Source organism: Halichoerus grypus, chromosome 3, assembly GCF_964656455.1.
Source record: "Halichoerus grypus chromosome 3, mHalGry1.hap1.1, whole genome shotgun sequence".
NCBI classification, from domain to species: domain Eukaryota; kingdom Metazoa; phylum Chordata; class Mammalia; order Carnivora; family Phocidae; genus Halichoerus; species Halichoerus grypus.
The window spans coordinates 98,283,104-98,305,250 of record NC_135714.1 but is presented as its reverse complement, the minus strand read 5'-3'; the positions used below and the strand labels follow the sequence as shown (position 1 = coordinate 98,305,250).

General features: G+C 37.9%; 1 protein-coding gene across 5 annotated transcripts in view; it reads left to right on the top strand.

The window, feature by feature from the left end:
* The window catches only part of PDE5A (phosphodiesterase 5A), a 143,496-nt gene that overhangs the window by 13,749 nt on the left and 107,600 nt on the right, over positions 1-22,147 (top strand). For all 5 annotated transcript variants that reach the window (XR_013446442.1, XM_078069184.1, XM_036091774.2 and 2 more), the window contains exons 2-3: positions 7,472-8,060; positions 17,067-17,156. Coding sequence is in view for 4 of the 5 variants with exons in the window: in XM_078069184.1 (XP_077925310.1) it covers positions 7,472-8,060; positions 17,067-17,156 (679 nt within the window). In the remaining variant the exon portion in view is untranslated. The remainder of the gene's footprint in view (positions 1-7,471; positions 8,061-17,066; positions 17,157-22,147) is intronic.

Below are 22,147 nucleotides of genomic sequence, written 5' to 3'. Positions count from 1 at the left end.
TATATACAAGTTTGAAAGCACAGATGATATTCACATTGTGTTACCTGAGAGGAATAACTCCCAGCATTGATGTTGGTACCCTCCAGGGTTTCTCTAGTTATTTTAAGACATACTGTGAATGTTAAAAACAAACAAACACAAACGATATTTAATTTACCCATTTAAAAAAAGCGTATAATACAACTCATTTACGAGGTAAGAAATTCTTTGTGTCATAAAATAAGGAAGGATATAAGTGACTGGAAGGATCATAAAACAGATTTTGGTAAAGAGAGAAGGAATGATTTGGATGGGATGTTAAACATCAGGATCTTGTCATCGAATATAAATTCTTGGCACCAATTTTCACTGCATTTTCCTTGGTCGTGGCTTGATTTCAAGTGTCTAGGGCCTGTTAGCTTTTGTTAACAGCCTTGTAAAATGAAGTCAACTGAAAAACTTCAAGAGGGCCGCCCTGGTTTTGATTGCTCCCAGCTTTGCCGGGCAGTTAGCAAGGACATGCTTATCCACGAGAGCAGAGGCCCTAACTTATTAGTGCTTGTAACACAGGGTCAGAATACATTGCAGCACTTGTGTCTCTTTCCTGCTTTTTGCTCAGATGGTTAGGCTGCAACTTGTCTAGAGTTATGATAGAACTCATCTTTTTGGAGGAGGGAAAAACTTCATGGGATTCTATCAAGAATGGCATTCTGTAGTATCTGCTTTGGCCAAGGGCTTTGAGCCATCAGGATGCCTGTAGGCAGCCTGTTTCCAGACCCTGTTAGCCCACTCAGCCTGTGGGTTTGTACACCAGGAACACCTTTTCCCCCTCATCCTTTGTCTGATTCTTAGAACTTTATGAAGAAATGAACAGCCACCGCTCCCTACCCCAGCCCTGCATCTCCATTGGAACGAGTGCTAAGGGTACAGGAGAGCGAAATCTTCAAAATATGGAGGAGAGTTTGAAATGCTTTTACAAGCATTTTCTAATTTGACTCCTGTATCTGCCCTGAGCGGTGAGTGAAGGAGTAAGGAGGTCCTTCTCCCATTTAAAAAAGAGGAAGCGAGGGGCAAAAGGACATTGAGTTGACTGACCTAATGATCACCCAATGGCCTGTTGAGAAAGTCATCCTTTGGGCGGGGGGCGGTCTTCATGGCCTTTTAATACCTGCCTGTGTTTACAACTGAAAGACTGGAAATCCAGAGAAATTTTAAGTGGTTCAGCCTCACATCTGTGTAGTCTTATAGCTGAAATAGCATTACCTTCTGATGGCCTGTTTGGTATTCTTGACTTTAAACCCTGCTGAAGACAGCACCTTGCACTTCATCAAGAAGTCAGAACAGGTGGCATTTTCCCTGTTTTATAGAAGATGAAGTCGAAACTCAGGAAGAAATTGTTTGCTACTGGTCATACAATTCATTAGTAGCAAATGCTTAGATTAGATTAGAATTTAGGACTCCCCAAAACTTAGCCCCTTGATGCTTTGTAGTCCCAAGGATTTTTAGCAGTTAGTCAGTCCCTCTTTTATGAGTCAATTATAATTTGTTTATTCTCTATTAAATGCATGGTGTGGTTTTGAGAGTAAAATCAAAGAACTTGGTTTACAGAGGAATTTTATACTGTAAATTATTAATCTGTACGCTTTCCAAAGGTTCGGTTATCATACACAGGATCACAGTGTGGTAGTCCTTTGTGCTCTTTTGATGATAAAATTTGAGTTAGTGGGACGCCTGGGTGGCTCAGTCGGTTAAACGGCTGCCTTCGGCCCGGGTCGTGATCCCAGGGTCCTGGGATCGAGTCCCGCATCGGGCTCCTTGCTCAGCGGGGAGCCTGCTTCTCTCTCTCTCTCCCTCTGCTTGTGCTCTCTCTGTCAAATAAATAAAATCTAAAAAAAAAAAAAATTCGAGTTAGTGCTTTGATAGCCTGGAACTCATTAGTATGCGATATAGAACCTACCTTTTCTTTGTTGTCTGTCTGCCAACAATTTCAGTTGGGGAAAAGAATATAGAATGAGTGGTGTGGTCAGAGGAAATACAGGATACCCAGTTAAATTTGAATTTCAGATACCACTCAAACTAAAAAATTATTCATTGTTTATCTGAAATGCAATTTTAACTGGGTGTTCTGTATTTTTATTTGCTAAATCTAGCAACCCTAAGAATGACTCTTCTCTTGAACACATTCATGATACATTTTTTTTTTCAGTGCATTGGTTTTTTTTATAAAACACGACCTGGTTTCAGAGAAACAGACATGGGATTCAGTCAGATTTTTTTCAGGACACTACCCTTAAGAATCTTTATCCTCCGAGTCCTTTGAGACAGTTTTTACCTCAGTGGCTTAATGTGCCATCTTTTTATGATCTGAGTGCAAAAAATTAAGTTAGAGGATGTGTTACTGTATGTGATCTTATTCTCTCCATGCCTTGGATGCTTGAATTTGAGTTTGACTCTTTTCGTATGCAGCTAGAAGTTTACAGAGTGCCTCCTTCATGATAAGCATTGATGTTCTAGGAACGTTTATATTCTTACAGGCCATAAGACTTGGAAAAGGAGACCTGGATTTGACTCCTGATATTGCTACCAAATAGAATGTCTTTGGTTCAGCCATTTTAATTTAGCTTCATAATTTAGAAAGCAGGATTGTTAATGCCTGCCTTACCAGGTTTAAATAAAATGGTGCCCCCCGTTTTTTCCCAGTATCATTCATATACGTACTTTTCAAAATCCCACAAAATCAAGGAAGAGAAGTGAAAATAGAGATCTGATCCTAGCCACAGGAGTGATTTGTCCAGTCAGAATTACCATCTAGGTTTCTTGAATCCCATCTGGTACTTTTTACCCTGATATCTGACGTGTTCACAGTCATCTTTTCCATCTTTATTCATTTATGTGCATTTACATTTAACTTCTTATGATGGCAAAATCCAATATGTATATAAGTTAACTCCTGAACACAACATAAACTTCAATTCTGGAGGAGTGGTCACTGGATGGTTTGCTTGGGGAGCTCAGTACTCTCTGGCTGGTGCCCAGCATAGTGCCCGACACACTCAGATCTTTGCCTTAGGAGAATAACTCATTTTATAAAAAAAAGGGATATTTAAGCATGAATCCAATCAAAATGGAAAAAAAATCAGTGGAAAGGATTTGATTGGAACTATATCTGGAAAATGGAACCACAGATTATGACAGTAAATTAATCTTGTCCTAGGTTTAATAAAATTTATATTATGATGAAAATTCCATGCTAAATTTTAGAGTAAACAATTTTTAACAAAACATAATCAATTAACTTCTCCGTGTTTGACTTTTACAACAGGGTTAGAGAGTCTTCTTTGTTTTTCTTCAAAAAACAGTTTTTCGGGCGCCTGGGTGGCTCAGTTGGTTAAGCGACTGCCTTCGGCTCAGGTCATGATCCTGGAGTCCCTGGATCGAGTCCCGCATCGGGCTCCCTGCTTGGCAGGGAGTCTGCTTCGTCCTCTGACCCTATCCCCTCTCATGTGTTCTCTCTCTCTCATTCTCTCTCTCTCAAATAAATAAATAAAATCTTTAAAAAAAAAAAAAACAGTTTTTCAAATTAAATTTTTGAATGTTTCATCAGTTTTTTCAAGGACATTTCTTAGTCTTGAATATAATTATTTAAATAAAATTCTCTTTTCAAGTATCTGTTATGTCATTTTCCTTGTTGATTCTTTCTTGATTTGTTACCTGGTCTTTAATTGGGCATAGCCCTTAATTGTCAGTGGCATTGTGTAATATTGTAATTGTCATGTAATGTAATATAGTTATAAAAAAATAATATTGTAATGGTTCTCCAACATTACTTTGCTCTACTTCTAGAAATTCTGTATCTTATATAAGAATTTGAATTTTGATTTGCAGGTTATATATTTGTATAGAGACTGAAATATTAAAAGATTATTGGGAGAGGATTGATAGTCTTAAGAGGAAAGGCCGACTTCATATAGCCACCTAGGTCATACACTGCAAAACTTCAAGGGATGTGTGAAGAGAGAGAGGTGTGAGAAATGATTTAATTTTATTTGTGGGTTGATATTATGATAACGTATGTTTTCCTGCATAAACATATAACTACAGGGACTCAGATAATCAATAATGTGGTCATGAGAAACCCCTTCCCCTATGACTGGTGGTTAATAAAAATTGTTGATTGAATGAGTAAATGTACAAGATCTGCTTTTCCTGTATAATTTAAGTTCATCTCACCAAGAAAGTAACTAGAAACAAAAACACTTGAGACAAATACAGTAATAAAAAACATATAACAAAGAATTTTTAAGCACTGGCTCTATTTAAGATATATAGTAGGCCCTGCAGGTTATGTGAGGATAAATTAACCATAGTCAGGTATGAGGCTTACATCCAAGAGGTGAAAAATATTAATAGTTAAACCACAGTGTTGATTCTCTGTAACAAATATACCAGCATTCAGATATTCAAAGACTATTGTCCCTTTTGGCGTAATTTAGGAGCTTTACTTCTTGATCCATTCACTTCACTCAAGAATTATTTATTGTAGACAGACTATGAGACAGGCATTTTCCAAGACAGACAAGTAGCTCTGATGAAATTTACATCTGATTGGAGGAGACAGACAATAAAACAACAGATTAACAAACAAGAAAAATAACCAGTAATAAGAATTTAGGTGCTGGGAGGTGAGAACCTCATGTGTCAGAGGCCCCTCTAGGTGGCATGACCAGAGAAGACCTGTCTGAGTGGAGGATGTAGAAGCTGTGATCAACCAGACATAAGTGAGGTGAGAACATTCCAGACTGGGGGCAGGTAGAGCTTGGGGGGCTTGAGGAGCACCAGGGAGGCCAGCCTGGGCAAGTGGAACTGTGGTAGGGGATTAAAAGAGTTTGGGTTTTGTTTTCTATTCACTGAGAAGCCAAGTAGGATAATTACGATGTGAAGATATACTTTGTTTAAAGATTTCTCTGGCTGCTGTGGGGAGAATGGATTGAAAGGGGGCAAGTATAATACAGAGAGACCAGTGGGGCGCTGTGGCCATAGTGGAACTGGACCAGGATGTAATGCAAGAGGTAGAAATGAACAGATTGGGATATAAGGTTTGGGGAGTCACATTGACAGGACTTGGCTTAGATGTGAGATTTGAAGGTAACAGAAATTTAGGGTAAATCCTAGATGTTGCTTTGAGTAACTAGGGAGGTGATAGTGCTCTTTATTAATATGAGGAAAGCTGGCAGGGAGTGAGATTGGAGTAAGATGATGGGTAGGGCATTAGGAATTCTGTTTTCACCATTTTAAGTTGCCTTAAGTTGTTTAGATATCCTCATGGATTTGTCAGGTAGATATTTTGATTAAAAAACAGTTGATCACCACTTTCCAATAAGAAGATAAGAAATAAATTGGACTAAATTTTAGGATGGTAGCTGAAATCATTCAAATGCCTATTTTTATATTGATTTAACAATTTAAGTTACATGTACATATCTTTAAATCACATAAAGTATGTTAATTTAGATATAGTGCTTTTTTCCTATCTACATTTTACAAAACAATTTTATTTGGAAACTTCTTGTACATTTTTGACAGCTTCACATGCATTTTTTAAATCAATGTCTTTGGCACCGCTACTGCAATTTTGGGGGGTTATGTAAGTGTTTCTTCTTAAAGGATCTTTGAAAGGCTTTTTATAACTGTATCCAACACTTGAAATTCTGAGGTCGTCCTGATAATATCTGTTATTATTTTTTTTTTTTACCCATTCCATTCTAGACTGGCACTATTTCAGAGTAATAGATATTTACCAAATAATACATTGTTGTTCAAAACAAAATAACCAAGGGAATATCTCAGAAATGGAAAACGTAGTAGAGATTCAGAAATAAGTCAGCCTTTTCTTTTTCCTTCTGTATTCTTCTTTTTTCACTTAATAAATTATGGAAATTATTCACAGCGGTACATACAACCATTTCTCAAGGACCGCCCTACTATTCCATTGTATAAATGTATCATTATGTATTTACCCAGCCTTCCAGTGGTGGTACGGGTAGCTTGTTATCTTTGCTATAACAAACAGGGCTACGGGAAATATGGGGGCACTATTTTGCCACATGTGTAGAATCTCTGGAACAAGGATAAATGCATTTTAAAATTTGTTAGATATTGCCTGTTTGCCTCCAACGAGGTGGTAACAGTTTTTCCTACAGCCAAGAAGATTGAAGAGTAGTATACCAACACCCTCCAAAATAGTGCATTGTCAAACTTTTTTTGTCCTGGCCTTTTAGTGAAAATAATCAATATGTCATTGGAGAGTGGGGATTGCATTGCTTTTATTATGGGCAAATTCTTTTAAATATCTTCAATGATAGCAAGTTTTTGTCTTTTGAAGGTGAATTTGAGTTTTGGGAAAAGTCAAATCTTATGCATATGAGATTAAGTTAACTGTTACTCTAGGGTTTTTTTTTTTTTTAATGTTTTTGTGGGTTTTTTGTTTTGTTTTGTTTTGGTTTGGGTTTTGTTCGTTAGTTTTGAGAGGAAGGCTAAGTGAAAAACAAGATCTAACTTTGAGAGAAAACGAATATCCTTATTTACCTTATGAATTTTCTTAGAAATTAGTTTCAAAAGAAGAGCTCCAAAAATGTCTGAAGTAATGGTACTATCAATTGGTATAAGATTACAATTTTGCAAAGGGAATCATTTGAATTGAATAATCCTTCTGATGTGTATGATCTGATGTTTGTTTAAAAAAAAATCACCCACCATGAAGCCTTTAACTCAAGTGGATTTCTTTAACAGAGAGGTACATTAAAAACAAATAATTTAAATTTTCTTGGACTAAATTTTTAAAATTAGGTATTCCTTACTTTTTAATTTTCTTCCTTTATACCAGGAGTTAGATAATCTAGAAGAAGACATAATTTTTACCATTATTGAACAAGCGTTATTAGGATAATATTTACAGAAGTCTATAATCTTTCTACATACCAGATCAAATTGTTTGTATTTTCCCCCTTCTAAATCTAATCTGTATATAGCAATATAGATAAAATTATCTAAAATTAAGCATATTATTAGCTAGCCAAATTTAGATAAATATTTGTTTTAAATTTTCAAATATTTAACTTCAGAACAAGTTGTATGTTTTAGACAGCGAGTTAATTTTTGTATTTATGTTTTCCTAAGACTGTTGTCAAATCTAGTGTCTTTTATGCTAATGCAAACTGCTTTTGAGAGAAGCAGACTTGATGCTTTATGCATTGCAAATCAGATATCTGAAAATCTATGTGTATAGGCATCAGACTTGATTAAAATGTTCATTGAAGCAATTGTTCTTTACAGGTTTTCAAAATAAAACTCTTAAATAAACCACCTTGTTTTTATTTTCTATGAAAAATTGAATAATTATCTAATCAGTTTGCCATGAGAGAATTTTTAGCAGCTCTCAGGGATAGCCCCTTTCTTTCTTAAATGTGTACTATGTCTGCATTCTGTTCTGCAGAGAAATGGTCAATGCCTGGTTCGCTGAGAGAGTCCACACCATCCCTGTGTGCAAGGAAGGCATCAGAGACCACACAGAATCTTGCTCTTGCCCCTCGCAGCAGAGTCCCCGTGCAGATAGCAGTGCACCTGGAACACCAACCAGGAAAATCTCTGCCTCCGAATTTGACCGGCCTCTTAGACCCATTGTTGTCAAGGATTCTGAGGGCACTGTGAGCTTCCTCGCTGACTCAGAAAAGAGGGAACAGATGCCTCTAACCCCCCGAAGGTTTGATAATGATGAAGGGGACCAGTGCTCAAGACTCTTGGAATTAGTGAAAGATATTTCTAGTCATTTGGATGTCACAGCCTTATGTCACAAAATTTTCTTGCATATTCATGGACTTATCTCCGCCGATCGCTATTCGCTGTTTCTGGTCTGTGAGGACAGCTCCAATGACAAGTTTCTTATCAGCCGCCTGTTTGATGTTGCAGAAGGTTCAACGCTGGAAGAAGCTTCAAATAACTGTATCCGCTTAGAATGGAACAAAGGCATTGTGGGACATGTGGCAGCACTTGGTGAGCCCTTGAACATCAAAGATGCTTATGAGGTAAATAGGGAATCATTGAGACAGGGGAGCGGGGTGAGGAGGAGAGGGTGTGGAACACGGGACACCTGCTGTGAATGGGGGGGTGGGTATTTCAAACTGAGATGTAATAGGATCACTGAGATGTAGTAATTTGCATACTTACTTGTATGCAAACTGGTATGTGTGGTAAGAACTCTCCCTCTCTTACTTATTTTTAAAAAGATTTTATTTACTTATTTGAGAGAGAGAGAGAGAGCGTGAGTAGGGGGAAGGAGAGGGAGGGGGCAAGAATCTCAAGCTGACTCCGTGCTGAGCACAGAGCCCCACTCGGGGTTCAGTCCCACAACCCTGAGATCATGACCTGAGCCCAAACCAAGAGTCGGACCCTTAACCAACTGAACCACCCAGACGCCCCAGAACTTTTCCATCTTTTAAATGAGTTTCTTTACTGGTGCTTGAGTCAAGGATATGGGCATAGAGAAATCTTGTCTTGTTTTTCTCCTTCATGATAATTTCACATAGCTCACGTCACAGTTGTATTCTCTTCTCTTTTTACCTGCTGACTATACATATCCTTATCTGTTATCTCCACGTGAACTTCCGAGGATTTTACTGAGATTCTAAAATGCTAGGTCTAAAAACTGTCAAAAAAACCAAACCAGTAGTCTTTTTCCATTCATTTGTTCATTCATTCAAATTAATTATATTCATTTATTTGAAGTCCCATTGACACGAAAATCTGATTTTCTTTCTTTTCATCCTCTCTTTCATTTGTTTCGTTAAATAAATTTATGTCTTCAAAAAATGGAAATCGTTGCTGTAAAATATTTCAGCGGAAATATTTGGTATTCTTCCAATTTTGCTGTAATTATATATAGGTCTCTAATTACGGACTTAAAGATTACACTATATGATTCTTCAGATTTCCCATTTTAAATGATCTTTTTTATTAATAGAATTATGTTTTTTAAAACAAGGCATCTTAACGGAATGACACTGTGTTTACCAGGTTTTTCTAGCACCTTGATAGAACAATTGTTCTAGCTACCTGCTATGTGGTACACTCTAAATGTTCTGTCGTAATCCTGGCCTGTAACTCCTCTATGTAATTTGGAGCGATCACTGCTGTTTTATTCATTCTTGTATCCCCGATGCCTAATACAATGCTTGGCACATAGTCAAGTCTTAATAAATATTGATTGAGTGAAAATTATGTAGTAGATAGGATAGATAAGTAGCATAGAAAGCAGATCATAACAGATGCCAGGGAAAATGTGGTAGGTTCAGGGAAGCAGGAGATGACATTACTTGGAGAGCGGAGAAATGTTTCTCTGAGGAAGCAATGCTTGATATGGACCCTGGAAAATAGATAAGATTTGAATAGATGGGTTTGTGTGCATGGTGAGGAACAGATGTAAAGAGAAGTTGAAAGAAGCAACAGGGCAGGTGCACCATGTGGTGCTTGTATGGACATGTGTGGGCAACAGTCAGTGTAGACGTTGAGGAGCTATGAGGGCAGAGCCTGGAGATTCCTGGAGTCTTGAATGCCAGGCTGGGGGGATGTCTGTTGTCCAGAGCCATGAGGAATAATTGAAGATGGTTTGAAAGGGGGATTGGTATGATTCAGACTGGTTTAGCAGGCTGAATTGTGCAGTGGTCATTAAATGAAACATACTAGAACCTGGGAGGATAAATTACTTAGTAGTGTGAGGAAGTGAGGACCTGAACCAGGCACTGCCTTAAAGAGCAAAAGAAGGGAATGGATTTCCAGTGAAGAGGTGGACTCTGCCAGAGTTGGCAGCTACTAGGAGATGGAAGTGAGGGGGAAGGAGGAGTTGAGGATGACTGAGGGTTTGAAACTGGGTGAATAAATATGGTCACTGGTGAGGAACACTGAGATATGATAGTTCAGGGGGGTGAAATCATGAGATATTTTTCAGAATCCGCTCTATACAGCGGTTTATTCCGTTGTGATTCTTCACGGAGCTATCTCCATGACTTCTGTGAGCTCTGTAGTAACGTCACACCGTAGCTCACTACAAGAGGGGTATTAAGGACACAGCTGAAGGATTGCTGCCAAGTTTGCAGAATTCCCTTCCTGTCCTAGGTGACAGCTGGGTTTCCGCTTTTCAATAGCACCGGAGTCCCAAGTACAGTAGGACCATAAATATGCTTCAGCTTTGCTGAGAAAGCCTTCATTTGTCTGTGTCGTTCTAAGTTTCTGCAGCTCTGAGAATTGCTTCACTTATATGCATTTTTGCTTAATATGCTTGCTATTTTCAAAGTTTTGACAGTGTAATTTTTGTTTCAGTTAGTAATGATTTAATTCTAGTACTACTGTCTGAAAGAGGCCCATGTCCTTGATTTGCGGTACTTCCAGGGTGAAGCTCTTATCCTGTGGATTCTTCATGTTGCTGCTTTGCCCTTGGCACCCTTGATCTGTGTTTACAGTGGCCTTAGCAGAAGTTATTCATGTCCCAGGAATTTCATTCTGAAGGTGTGGAGTTGATCTGTGACATACAGTTTACATTGGTGTTGACAGTGGAAGTCAGTTGGCTAATGGATAATTCATTATTCAGCCCCACCCATAATTTGAATAATCACAATCCTGTCTCATAGCTTCTTGTGAAAGGAGTCAGAATAGGAAACTGCATTCTGTTTTCTGAGTCCTACCTCTTTAAACATGCATCTGTAAAAATGACACCTTATAGCAGTATTTCTTTTTTTTTCTTAGTACATTTTTCTTTATTATGTTATGTTAATCACCATACATTACATCATTAGTTTTTGATGTAGTGTTCCATGATTCATTGTTTGCCTATAACACCCAGTGCTCCATGCAGGATGTGCCCTCCTTAATACCCATCACCAGGCTAACCCTTCCCCCCTCCCCTCTAGAACCCTCAGTTTGTTTCTCAGAGTCCATAGTCTCTCATGGTTCGTTTCCCATTTCTTAAAGCCTATTTGACCACAGGACCCTTGAAAAGCTGCAGTGTAGCAATGGAAAACCACGAAGTGGCTGTGAAATATAATCATGGTCAGATTGAATCTAAAAATAAGTAATAGCCTCACAGATAAGTCAATTGTAAGAAGTGGTCAACATTTGATTCATTTTTTTAAAACTTTGTGACAGAATGATATAAATTTGAGAATTCAGCAATTTTATTACTAATAAGATAGCACATTCATATATTTAAAGTATAAAACAAGATCCACAACTTAAACCAGTGATTCTCAGTCAGACCACAAATACCAATGAGAGGGTGTCTGCTGCCTATATATAGATGTTCAGTCACACAGCAACTCCTCCTGCATCAGCCCATCATTCTTGTAACTTTCTTGAATGTGGCACAGCATGTATTTATAATAAGATATTAGCCCATAATAATCAGAACAACTGTATAAATGTTTGGTGTTCTCCTTCTATATGAAAACTAGATACTATCCAGTATCTAGAATGGGATTGTGTATTAGGGTTCTTCAATACATATATGTTTATATGAAGAGGATTATTACAGAAATTAGCTCACTCAATTATGGAGGCATAGAAGTTCTACGATCTGCCTGCTGCCTACAAGCTGGACAACCAGGAAAGCTGGTGGTGTAATTCAGAGTCTGAAGGTCTGAGAGTTGGGCAGCCAATGGTGTAAGTTTGTTGTGGGTCTGAGTCCAAAAGCCTGAGAACCAGGAACTTCAATGGAAGTCAGGTGAGCAGAAGAAGGTAGATGTTTCAGCTTAAGCAGAGAGAGAGTGAATTTGTCCTTCCTTTGCCTTTTTGTTCTGTTCAGACCCTCAGTGATTTGGATGATGCCAACCTGCATTGGTGAAGATCTTTGCTCAGTTTATTGATTCAAATGCTGATCTCTTCTGGAGACATCCTTACACACATACCTAGAAATAATGTTTTACCAGCTATTTGGGCATTCCTTATCTTAGTCAAGTTGACACTTAAAATTGACCGTCACAGATTGCTTTGAACACCTAGTTTCATGTCCTACAGAAGCCTTAAGATTCCCCAAGATTTCCTGTCAAAGGATTTATATTGTCAAAACACTCCTCTTTCTCCAAAGTCAATTGGAATGCAAAATAGGCTCCTGTTCTGTTTCCATAGGACATCCACTCCATGTATATCATGATTTCTAGGGAGAAGACTTGCAGGGTTTTAGGGAAGGGTCTCATTACCATTCATGCGGTCTCCACCATGTAGCTACTATTCTTCCCACCCTGATGACTTCATTCCTCCTTTTGTATTCCTTATCTAGATAAATCAGTCTCATCTCTCATTTTGCACGTCTCACTTAGTCAAGATGTTTTTCTTAAGAAATATGAGCTCTCTCAAATGAATTTCCTATGAATAAAATGATTTCCAAAATGAATTTTAGGAGAAAGAAGTAGCACTAGCAATTGTTTTAATCTTGATAAATCTACTAATCTGTCATGATCTAATTGTGCCCCATGGAACATAGTTTGGGAACTGGTATATCTGTCTTTGTTCAGTGGTTTAAAAATCTTTAGGGATTGTCTTAAAAATGCCACTCTGTGGAAGAAAACTAGCTTATAAATCGGCAAGACTACTATGTTGTTTTCTGTTATTGTTATTTTTATATAATCTCAAACTTAAGGAAAAGTTGTAAGATTGGTATAAAAAACTTCCATACACACTGTACCCAGAATCTCTAGTTATTTATGTGTTGCCCCATTTGCTTTATCATTTTCTTTTTCTATATACAATGTGTGTCAGTAATATATGCATACTATTTTTCTTTCATTTTTAAGATTTTATTTATTTATTTTAGAGAGAGAGCATGAGCAGAGGAAGGGGCAGAGGCAGAGGGAGAGAGAATCTCAAGCAGACTCCATGCTCAGTGTGGAGACTGACGAGGGGCTCAATCTCATGACCCTGAGATCATGACCTGAGGCAAAATCAAGAGTCAGTTGCTCAACCGACTGAGCCACCCAGGCACCCCTATGCATAATGTTTTTCTGAACCACTTAATAAGTTGGAAACATTTTTACTAAATATTTCAGTGAATATTTTCTAACAATATTCTTTTATACAATTATAATACATTTTTCAAAATCAGGAAATTTTATGATACAATGCTATTACCTAATAGTCTATAGTCAAATTTAGTCTGTTGTCCCATTATGGGTTCTGTATAGTTATTTTTTCCTCTGGTCAAGGATCTAATCCTGAATTACATAATGCATACGCTTGTCATGTCTCTTTAGTCTCTTTTAAATCTGGAATAGTTTCTCAGTGTTTCTTTCTCTTTCTTGACATATATTTTGAGAGTACAGGCTAATTATTTTGTAGAATGCCTTTCGAGGAGATTCAAGTTAGGTACTTTGGGCAGAAATACCACAGATGTCAATGTTGAGACCTTGATTGGTTTTCCAAACAACCATCAGTTCTTCACTTCTGCACCAGCTGGGTGTCCTACAACCCAGTTCAATTCTGATGCTAACTATTAGTAGCATCTAGTAACTAACTTCTGATGCTATACTGCTACCAGTTAGCACAGACTCCACAGTCTAAAGACTCAGTCCCACTAGATTGTCCCCAGTTCATATACCAGCCACAAACAGGGTCCCCACATTTATGTCCACCTACAAATTAGATGATTTCCCCACTCGGGTTCAATAATTTGCTAGAATGACTCACAGAACTCAAGGATGCACTATTTTTTTATTTTAATTTTTTAAATTTATTTATTTTTGAGAGAGAGAGAACACGTGAGCACAAGCTGGGGGAGGGGCAGAGGGAGAAGCAGACTCCCCGCGGAGCAGGGAGCCCGATGTGGGACTCTCTGTCCCAGGACCCTGAGATCATGACCTGAGTCGAAGGCAGACACTTAACTGACTGAGCTACCCAGGCACCTAAGGAACTTTTCATTTTAGACGTTGTACTTTTCAGCTCTAGAGTTTCCCTTTGAGTTTTTTAAAATAGTTTTGTTTTTGTTTTTTTACAATTTCCCGTCTGTTTATTATTAGCACATTTTCCTTTAAGTCCTTAAGTACATCTATCATAGCTGCTTTAAAGTCCTTGTCTGTTAATTCCAACATCTGAGTCATCTTAGGGTCATTTTCTGTTGACTACTTTTTCTCTTCATTATGGGTTGCAATTTCCTGTTTTCTTCACATATGGTGTGAGTTTTGATTGTATGCTGGACATTGTACATGTTTTCTTGCAGGGCATTGGATCATATTGTCTTTCTTTAAAATAGGGCTGACATTTGTTCTTCCAGGCAGTTCAATTACTGAAAGATCTTTTTGGCCCTGTCAGGCTTGGTGTTATTGTTAGGGTGGATTGAATTTGGTCTTAGGGAATGGTCCTTGCTCCTAAGGAGTGGTTATCTGTGTCTCAGCTGAATGCCTGAGGTGGAATGGTTGAGCTGGAACTCCAGTGTCTCCAAACTTTTCCCTAATTGGTATCACCATTCTGCTTTCAGCCCTCAACACATAATTTTTAGCTGGTTCTCTTAGAGTCTTGCCCTATATGTGTTTGAAATGCATAGCCACTCAGTCTTCTGCCACTCCTTTTATCTCTCCCCATAATCCCCTGACATAGCTCTCTTATTAGGTACTTTGCCTTGCAAATTTTAGCCACTTTAGAAGCCCTGAATTCCTTTTAGTTTCATTTGGAACCATGGCTACACTTGAGTACCGTCTGCCTTCTTGCCAGCAGGAAAATGCTCCCAGGAAGACAGCCAGAGTGGTTGTCCTGTGTCTTTCCCTTTTTCATGGTCTGTGGTTTAGTTGTCTCATATATTTTGTCTAGTCTTACAGTTTTCAGTAGGAGGGCAAGTCTGGTACCAGTTGCTTTATTTTAGCAAGTGGATATCCAAGGCTTAAGTTTTTTTTCTTTACACTGTCATGTTCTCATAAACAGTGAAAGGAATAATCCCAGTAATAGTACTGCTCCATGTTTTCTTTGGTGTTTCCTGGACCTAAACGGGTTAAAAATTCTCTATGTATATTGCCTTTGCACTGAGTGCATTGTTAGGAAAATTCTTTGAGATGCCAGAATTCACCTAAAGTGAATTTGAAGCATACATTACTCCCACCTCCTTCAATGAAGTGGAATCCAGGGCTGCTGTTGATTTTAAATTCCTAGTATGCCCCCAACGCTCCGAGAGCCCTATTAATTTCAGTTTGTTAAACTCTACTGCTTTGATTAGATAGTTAAGTTTTCTTCTTTATAAACTGTTCTTGTAATTCAAATATTCATTAACAAAATAATTTCTAAGGATGCATTTTTATTCATATTTTGATTTTTAGCTTGTAGAATAATCCCCTATATAAGTTAATAATTTTTTACTTCTTTAACTCATCAATATCAGTGTCCTGTCTGCCTTTTTAGTATGATATTTAAGAACAATTTTTAAAAATATATTCAGCCAACATTTTCTCTGTGTCTCAATATAACTTTGAGCATGTTTAAAAAAAAGCAAAAATGCAGTAGTATTTATTTATAATATAAAATATTTATACTGATTTTATAACTTTTCTTTTGAAATTGTCTTTAACGCCAAGTTTGGTCTCTCCTGGGAAAATTGGCCTCGTTTCTGACCCCAGTTGATGGAGTCTACTGTAATCATTTACTTCATTCACAGCTTTGGCTTTGCGTGACTTCGGACTAATTAAAAAAATAAATAAATGACTTTCAAAGATAAGGGTTTTCCAGTGTGGCTATTCCATATTCTCTGAAGGGAATTCCAAAAGCAGAGTTTTTAGAGCAGTGTTGCTATTAGGTTGAGCATGTAACTTCCCAAGGCTTTTGCTTTGAGGGAAACAACACTCCTTCAGATGTTTATGTTCTGGTATGTTTGTTTCCATTCTAATCTTATATCATATAGTAGTATCTGTCCATTTCTTGTAGTATGTTTTCCTTCTTACCTACAGTGTTTGTTTTAAACTATAATAAGCTAAAAATGATCACATCTGATAACTGTGATATCATTTGTTAATGAATTCCTTCATTTATTTAACAAATGCTTTTGAGTTTTTGTGCTAGTATTGGGAATACAGTGAAGGACCAAAAAAAAAAAAGCCCCTCATAGAGTTTTCAGCCTAACTTGAATCTTCCCAATCTATTTTTGTTGTTGTTGTTAAAGATTTTATTTATTTATTTTGACAGAGAGAGGGAACACAAGCAGGGGGAGTGGGAGAGGGAGAAGCAGGCTTCCTGCCGAGCAGGGAGCCCAATGTGGGACTCGATCCCAGGACCCTGGGGTCATGACCTGAGCTGAAGGCAGACGCTTAACGACTGAGCCACCCAGGCGCTCCCAATCTAAAGTTCAAGGGATAATGGCCTATACCTTTCTTTCTTTAACCCACATTTAGAACCTTTACAACTCTCAGAAGTCCTTTGTGATTATTGGATGTGCATGATGTACTTTGTAAAAGGGAAAAGAAATACAAAGATTAAGGAGTTGTTTACAGTCTGATTGAGGCCGTGCAGCTTTTTTTTATGCACACATACACATGAGAATATTTAAAATTCTTATGAACACCTGGGATAGAAGAACAGAATACTGAGGTAGTATATAAACAACCATTACGAGGGAAATAAAGTCAATATTAGGCAGGTCGTTTTGGAGTTGGTAGGTTTTAGAGGAGAAGTTTCAGAGCAGAGATGCTTTCCTTTGGATGGCACAGAAGAATCAGATGGTGAGATATGGAAACAGGCAAATTGTATTACAGAGGTGGAGAGTTGCCACTTTTCCATGAGCCTAAGGAATGCTGTCTAAATTGATTAATATTTTGAATTTCCTTTATTTCTGAACATTTGTTTGAGTCTGTATTTTTTTGTTTCTCATGAACACTAGCTACTAAAATACATAAATATATCTTTGTCAAAGATGATATGTACTTACATGATTTGATGTCTTTCCACTGATAAAATTGTCATTCAGAGCAATAAGGTAAGTCGAAGGTTAGATTTTTCTAATCTTATAAATCGGAAAAATCAAATCAATCTCTGAACAGGTCAGTCATTAAATTGAATTTCTTTTCCCTTACTAGGATCCTCGGTTCAATGCAGAAGTTGACCAAATTACAGGCTACAAGACACAGAGTATTCTTTGTATGCCAATTAAGAATCATAGGGAAGAGGTAAGCCAATTTTCCATTTTATAAAGGTCATTTGAAACATTTTCTTTTTGAAAAAAAAGTTTTACTTTGCATGCTTATGAAATAATACTATAGTGACAAGTTAACTACAAAGTGCTTAAATGTTCTGCTTGTTTTTTATTATTTAGACTTTAGATAGGGCTGAAGATAGAGACTTTACTTTGACTTAGAAATAGATTTCAGACATTTTATTTCCTTACCTCACCCCCTATCACCACCACAGGACCTTATTTTATCCCAAGATACATAATTGTTGTGTGGTTGGAATCTATTTCATATTATATTGGAAGTGTCTGAATAATGCTCATTTCATAATGGTTATTCAATTGTAATGGTTATTAGCTGATTTTGTGGGGGGATTCAAAATGAGGTTTCAAAAACATGAAAATTATAGCTAATTCCAGGTAAATTTCATTGTGAAATTATAACAAGCAAATGAAATGTTTGGGTTTATATTTCACCTAACTAGAAGTTTGGATTCTGTTAGCACTGAATTCCCTCTTCATTCATACTTACTTGAAAAAAAAAATAGTTAATAAATTATCAATCAAATTGTGTGTTTCAGTTAAATGTTCTCAACTCTGGCCGCACCTTACAATCAACTGAGGAACTTCTAAAATATAACCAATTAAATCGGAATCTCTAAGAGCAGGGTGTAGACACTGATATATTTTTAAAGCTCTCCAAATAATTCTGAAGTGTAGCCAGGGTTGAAAATCACTACTCTAAGTGAAAACAAATAGATTGAAAGTGCCCGTACTCGGGGATCTTAACCTTGGGCTGTACATTAGAATCACCTAGGAAGTATTTAGAAATTTTAATGCCCAGGCTTCACTTTAAATCAGAGTCTCTGGAGTTGGGACCCAGGCATCAGTATTTTAAAGCTCCCAGGTTATTACAGCATGCAGCTAGGTTCGAGAACCACCGAACCACTGCCAAAGATACTAGAAGCACTTTGATGATTCTACTTGACTTATTTTCACATTCTGACATCTTTCGTTTCTCTCCTCCATCCAGTCCTTTACCAAATCCCATTGATTTTTTTCCGTTGGAGTTTTTCTCACTTCAGTTCCTTTCCTTTTTTACCTACTGCCATAATTCAGATATTGTATAATGCTTGAACTTTTAAAATATTTTCTTAAGAGGCTTCTATACTTGCAGCCAGTTTCCCTCCAATCCAGCCTGCTATTTGCCCTGGGAATTTTCCTAAAACACAGCTTTCTAAATCAGTGCACCTAAAACATTAATGTGCACATGAATCCCATGGGGATTTTGTTAAAATGCAGTTTCTGAATTCTGTGGGTCCCAGTGGGACCTGAGATTCTTTTGTAACAAGCACCAAGTTGATGCCGACACCCCGAGTCTGCGGATCATAATTTGACTAACGAGATCCTGAACGAGTCAGTAGTCTCAGTAGTCTAAAATAAATTCTCAGTGCCTTAGAGTTGCTACATGGGTTTTTAAGGGGAAAGTTAAAGTTAAAGTCACTAAAAATACCTACAGTTAAAACATGATTATGAGATTAATTAATTACTCAATTAATTATTAATTGGCAAATTAATTGGTTAGTTAATTATGTGGATGAATGAATAAAATAGAAAAGGCCATACATGGATTAACGATGAGGCTGCCAGATATGACAAATAAAAAGCATGTCCCATGCAATATTTGGGACATAGTTATGCTAAAAATTATTTGTTCCTCATGTGAAATTAAATTTGGCTGGCTTCCTGTATTTCATCGGATAGCCGTAGTTATAAACCAGAGGCTGTGATTCTGTGCACTTGAGAAGACAGTGTTCAGCTTCCAGTTAGTTAAGTATACAGTTAAAATTGTGGCCTAAAAATCAGCCTTGTACTGGCCAAGAGAGCCAGCCTGAATCACGCTCTGATTAAACTTCTCTTTCTAAATAGTGCAAACAGCTCACCAGCACTGGGGACTGGGGGAACCCATGAGAAAGTGCAACAAAATCACCAGGGGGAAGGGTGTGGGGTTGCCCTTCTGTAAGAGAGCGACTGCAGGACATATGTGTTGGTCTCTTTATGGCGACCTGTGAGGATGGTTTAAATTAAACAGGCAACAACAACCCCAGCTGTACTGAAGTATAATTTAACACGATAAAATCCACCCATTTTAAGTGTACAGTGTGATGAGTTTTGACAAATGTGCACACAGTCATGTAACCACCGCTGTAATTAAGATACAGAACATGTCATTCACCTCAGATATTTCCCTGTACCCCTAGCAGTCGATGTCCTCACTCTCCCTCAACTCCGGACCCCTAACAATCACCAGTCTGTTTTTGTCTCTATTGTTTTTGCCTTTTCTAGAATGTCATGTAAATGGAATCCTACTGTATGTAGTCTTGTGTCTGGCTTCTTTCACTTAGTACAACATTTGTGAGGTTCGTCCATGTTGTTGCATGTGTCAGTAATTGGTTCCTTCTTATTGGCAAGTGATTTATTCCATGGTGGGAATATGCCAGTTTGACTATTCATTCATCAGTTGATGGACACTTGAGTTGCTTCCAGTTTTGTGAAGCAACCCACTATTACGAAAGAAGCCACTGTCAGTGTTTGCATACAGGGCTTTGTGTGGACATAAGGCTTTCATTTCTCTTGGGTAAATATATAGGAAGGGAATTGCTAGGTCATATGGTAGGTGTTTAATTTTATAAGAAACTTCAAAGACTTTCCCAAAGTGGCTGTACCATATGCGTTCTTACCAGCAACGTATGAGTTCCAGTTGCTTCACATCCTTGGCAACATGTGGTATTATCAGTTTTTAAAACTTTTAGGTGTTTTAGTGGGGATGATTTGAATTCGGGTTTTTTTGGTTTGTTTTTTTTTATTAGAGAGAGAGAGCACGAGCAGGGGTGAGGGGCAGAGGGAGAGGGACAAGCAGACTCCCCGCCAAGCAGGGAGCCCGATGCAGGACTCGATCCCAGGAACCAGGTATCATGACCTGAGCCGAAGGCAGATGCTTAATCGACTGAACCACCCAGGTGCCCCTAGGATAATTTGAACTTACTACATGAATATATAACCCCACTCTCAGCCAAGGGCTGTCTGCTCACTTCCAGATCTAATTAAAGTGGGTCCAGCTGCAGGCCCCAGATTGTGATTGCCCAGAGCTCCCCCTAAGATTCCTGCTGGGTTCCTGAGCATCCTTGGTTGGCCTGCCTCCATGTTCCCGCATCCTCTCCTGCTATCTCTGCTTTACCCTCTAATGACTGGATAGGAAGCCAGGGGTCTTTACTGGTATCTCCAGAAGTTCTCTCACACCAAGCATTTCATGGGACAAAGAAACCTTCAGCAACTTCACTGGACACTTAGTCACGTCACTGAAGGGAGGGTTTCTAAATACCACTTTTTAAAGGCCTCCCTGACTCTCCGCATTCTCTACCTTCTCCCACCTGCTCTCTCCTCCCCCAACATTGGCACCACTCAGTTCAAAATTATTTCCTGTGAGTATTTTCTTCAGAGAAAAGGAATGAAGAGAAACAGAAGAATAGACATACTCAGCTGTGGGGGAAAAAAAAGGAAAAAGTTATTTGGCTGATGAGGAACCAAGGCCAGTAAGAAGGTGCAAATATGACTTTCAGAATTATTTTTAAATTTATAGCTATGTAGACAAACTCAGGGCAGTGTTTACTTTCGTAAGTAAAGATTACATACAGCAGTACTCCTTTTCTCACAAAATTTTTGAAATTAAGATGAAGAGGCATAAGTAAGGCTTTTGGGAGCAGTTGCTAAGACTGCTTCCTCTGGGCTGGTATTCCATCTTTACCACTTACTTGGTGAGTAGCCAGGATGGAATTGGTTAATCCCTTCGGTTTTCAGTTTCCTCATCTGCAAACTGGGTGTTATAAAAGGACCTACCTTGTTGTGAAGGACAGAAGCATTCATGTATGCTGAGGTTTTACCATAGTTCCCGGCATGCTTAAAGATGATCAATAAATGTTATTTTTTAAAAGGAGACATAGAACTGACAGAGCTTTTATGAGAAATAAGGAATAATAAAATTATATGAAGAGGTCATCAGCACTATAGGATAACCAGCCAGCTAGGCTCAAATGATAACCAGTGCAGTCCCTGACTTAACTGATCTGTGACCCTCTAAGTTTCAGCTTAAAAAGAAAAATGCTCCTTGCATAAATGAAGCAAAATGAATTTGATGCCTTCCCTTTGTGTTATTCCAGCTGTACTGAGTAAGCCAATACCGATTCCAACTAATTACCAGCGAACCTAAAATGAAGTGTGATCTTATGAACAGTTGGTAAACAGTTTATTTTATTGATTGTTTACAAAATGTCCTCGTACTTTTTAATGATCCCTTAAGACTTAGGCACTGACTCTGGAAAGCTGCTTGAATGGAGAAGCTGAATATTGAATGCTAAAGTCTGAACTATAACATAGTCCAGGAAATTGAGGAAGATCTTTAAGATTCAGCGAAATATATAATCTCCTCATTTGCCTCTTTTTCCTGTGAAATATTCTGACTAATTAAACATTTTCAGGAGTTCTTTTCATTAATGTTGTAATCTTAAGTGTAATAGAGATAGCAGTGCCTTTTTAGGAATGAGAATCATAGATATTGTTAAACTTCTGTGACAGAAATTTTTGAAAAGAATCATAGTGAGTAAGTTTTTATAATCTTTTCCTCTCCTGCTCCCTTCCGAGAGAATGGGGTTAATGGGCAAAGTGGGGGAAAAAAACTGGAGAAGCTTGAAGGGGCTAAAATAATTTATTTTGGAAAGGTCAAAGAGCTGTTGGCTAGAGAAAAATAAATGAAGACAAGAAGAGGAAGCGTCAGGGGAGAGAAGAGGGCTGGCCCAGGCTGTATAAAGAGTGGTTTAAAGACGGTGGGGTAGGACCTTGGAAATAACTGCTGTCCCATGGAAACTATTCTGAGGCCCTGACCTATATTAATGCATTTAATCTTCCTAGCAGCCATAGGAAGTAGTCATTATT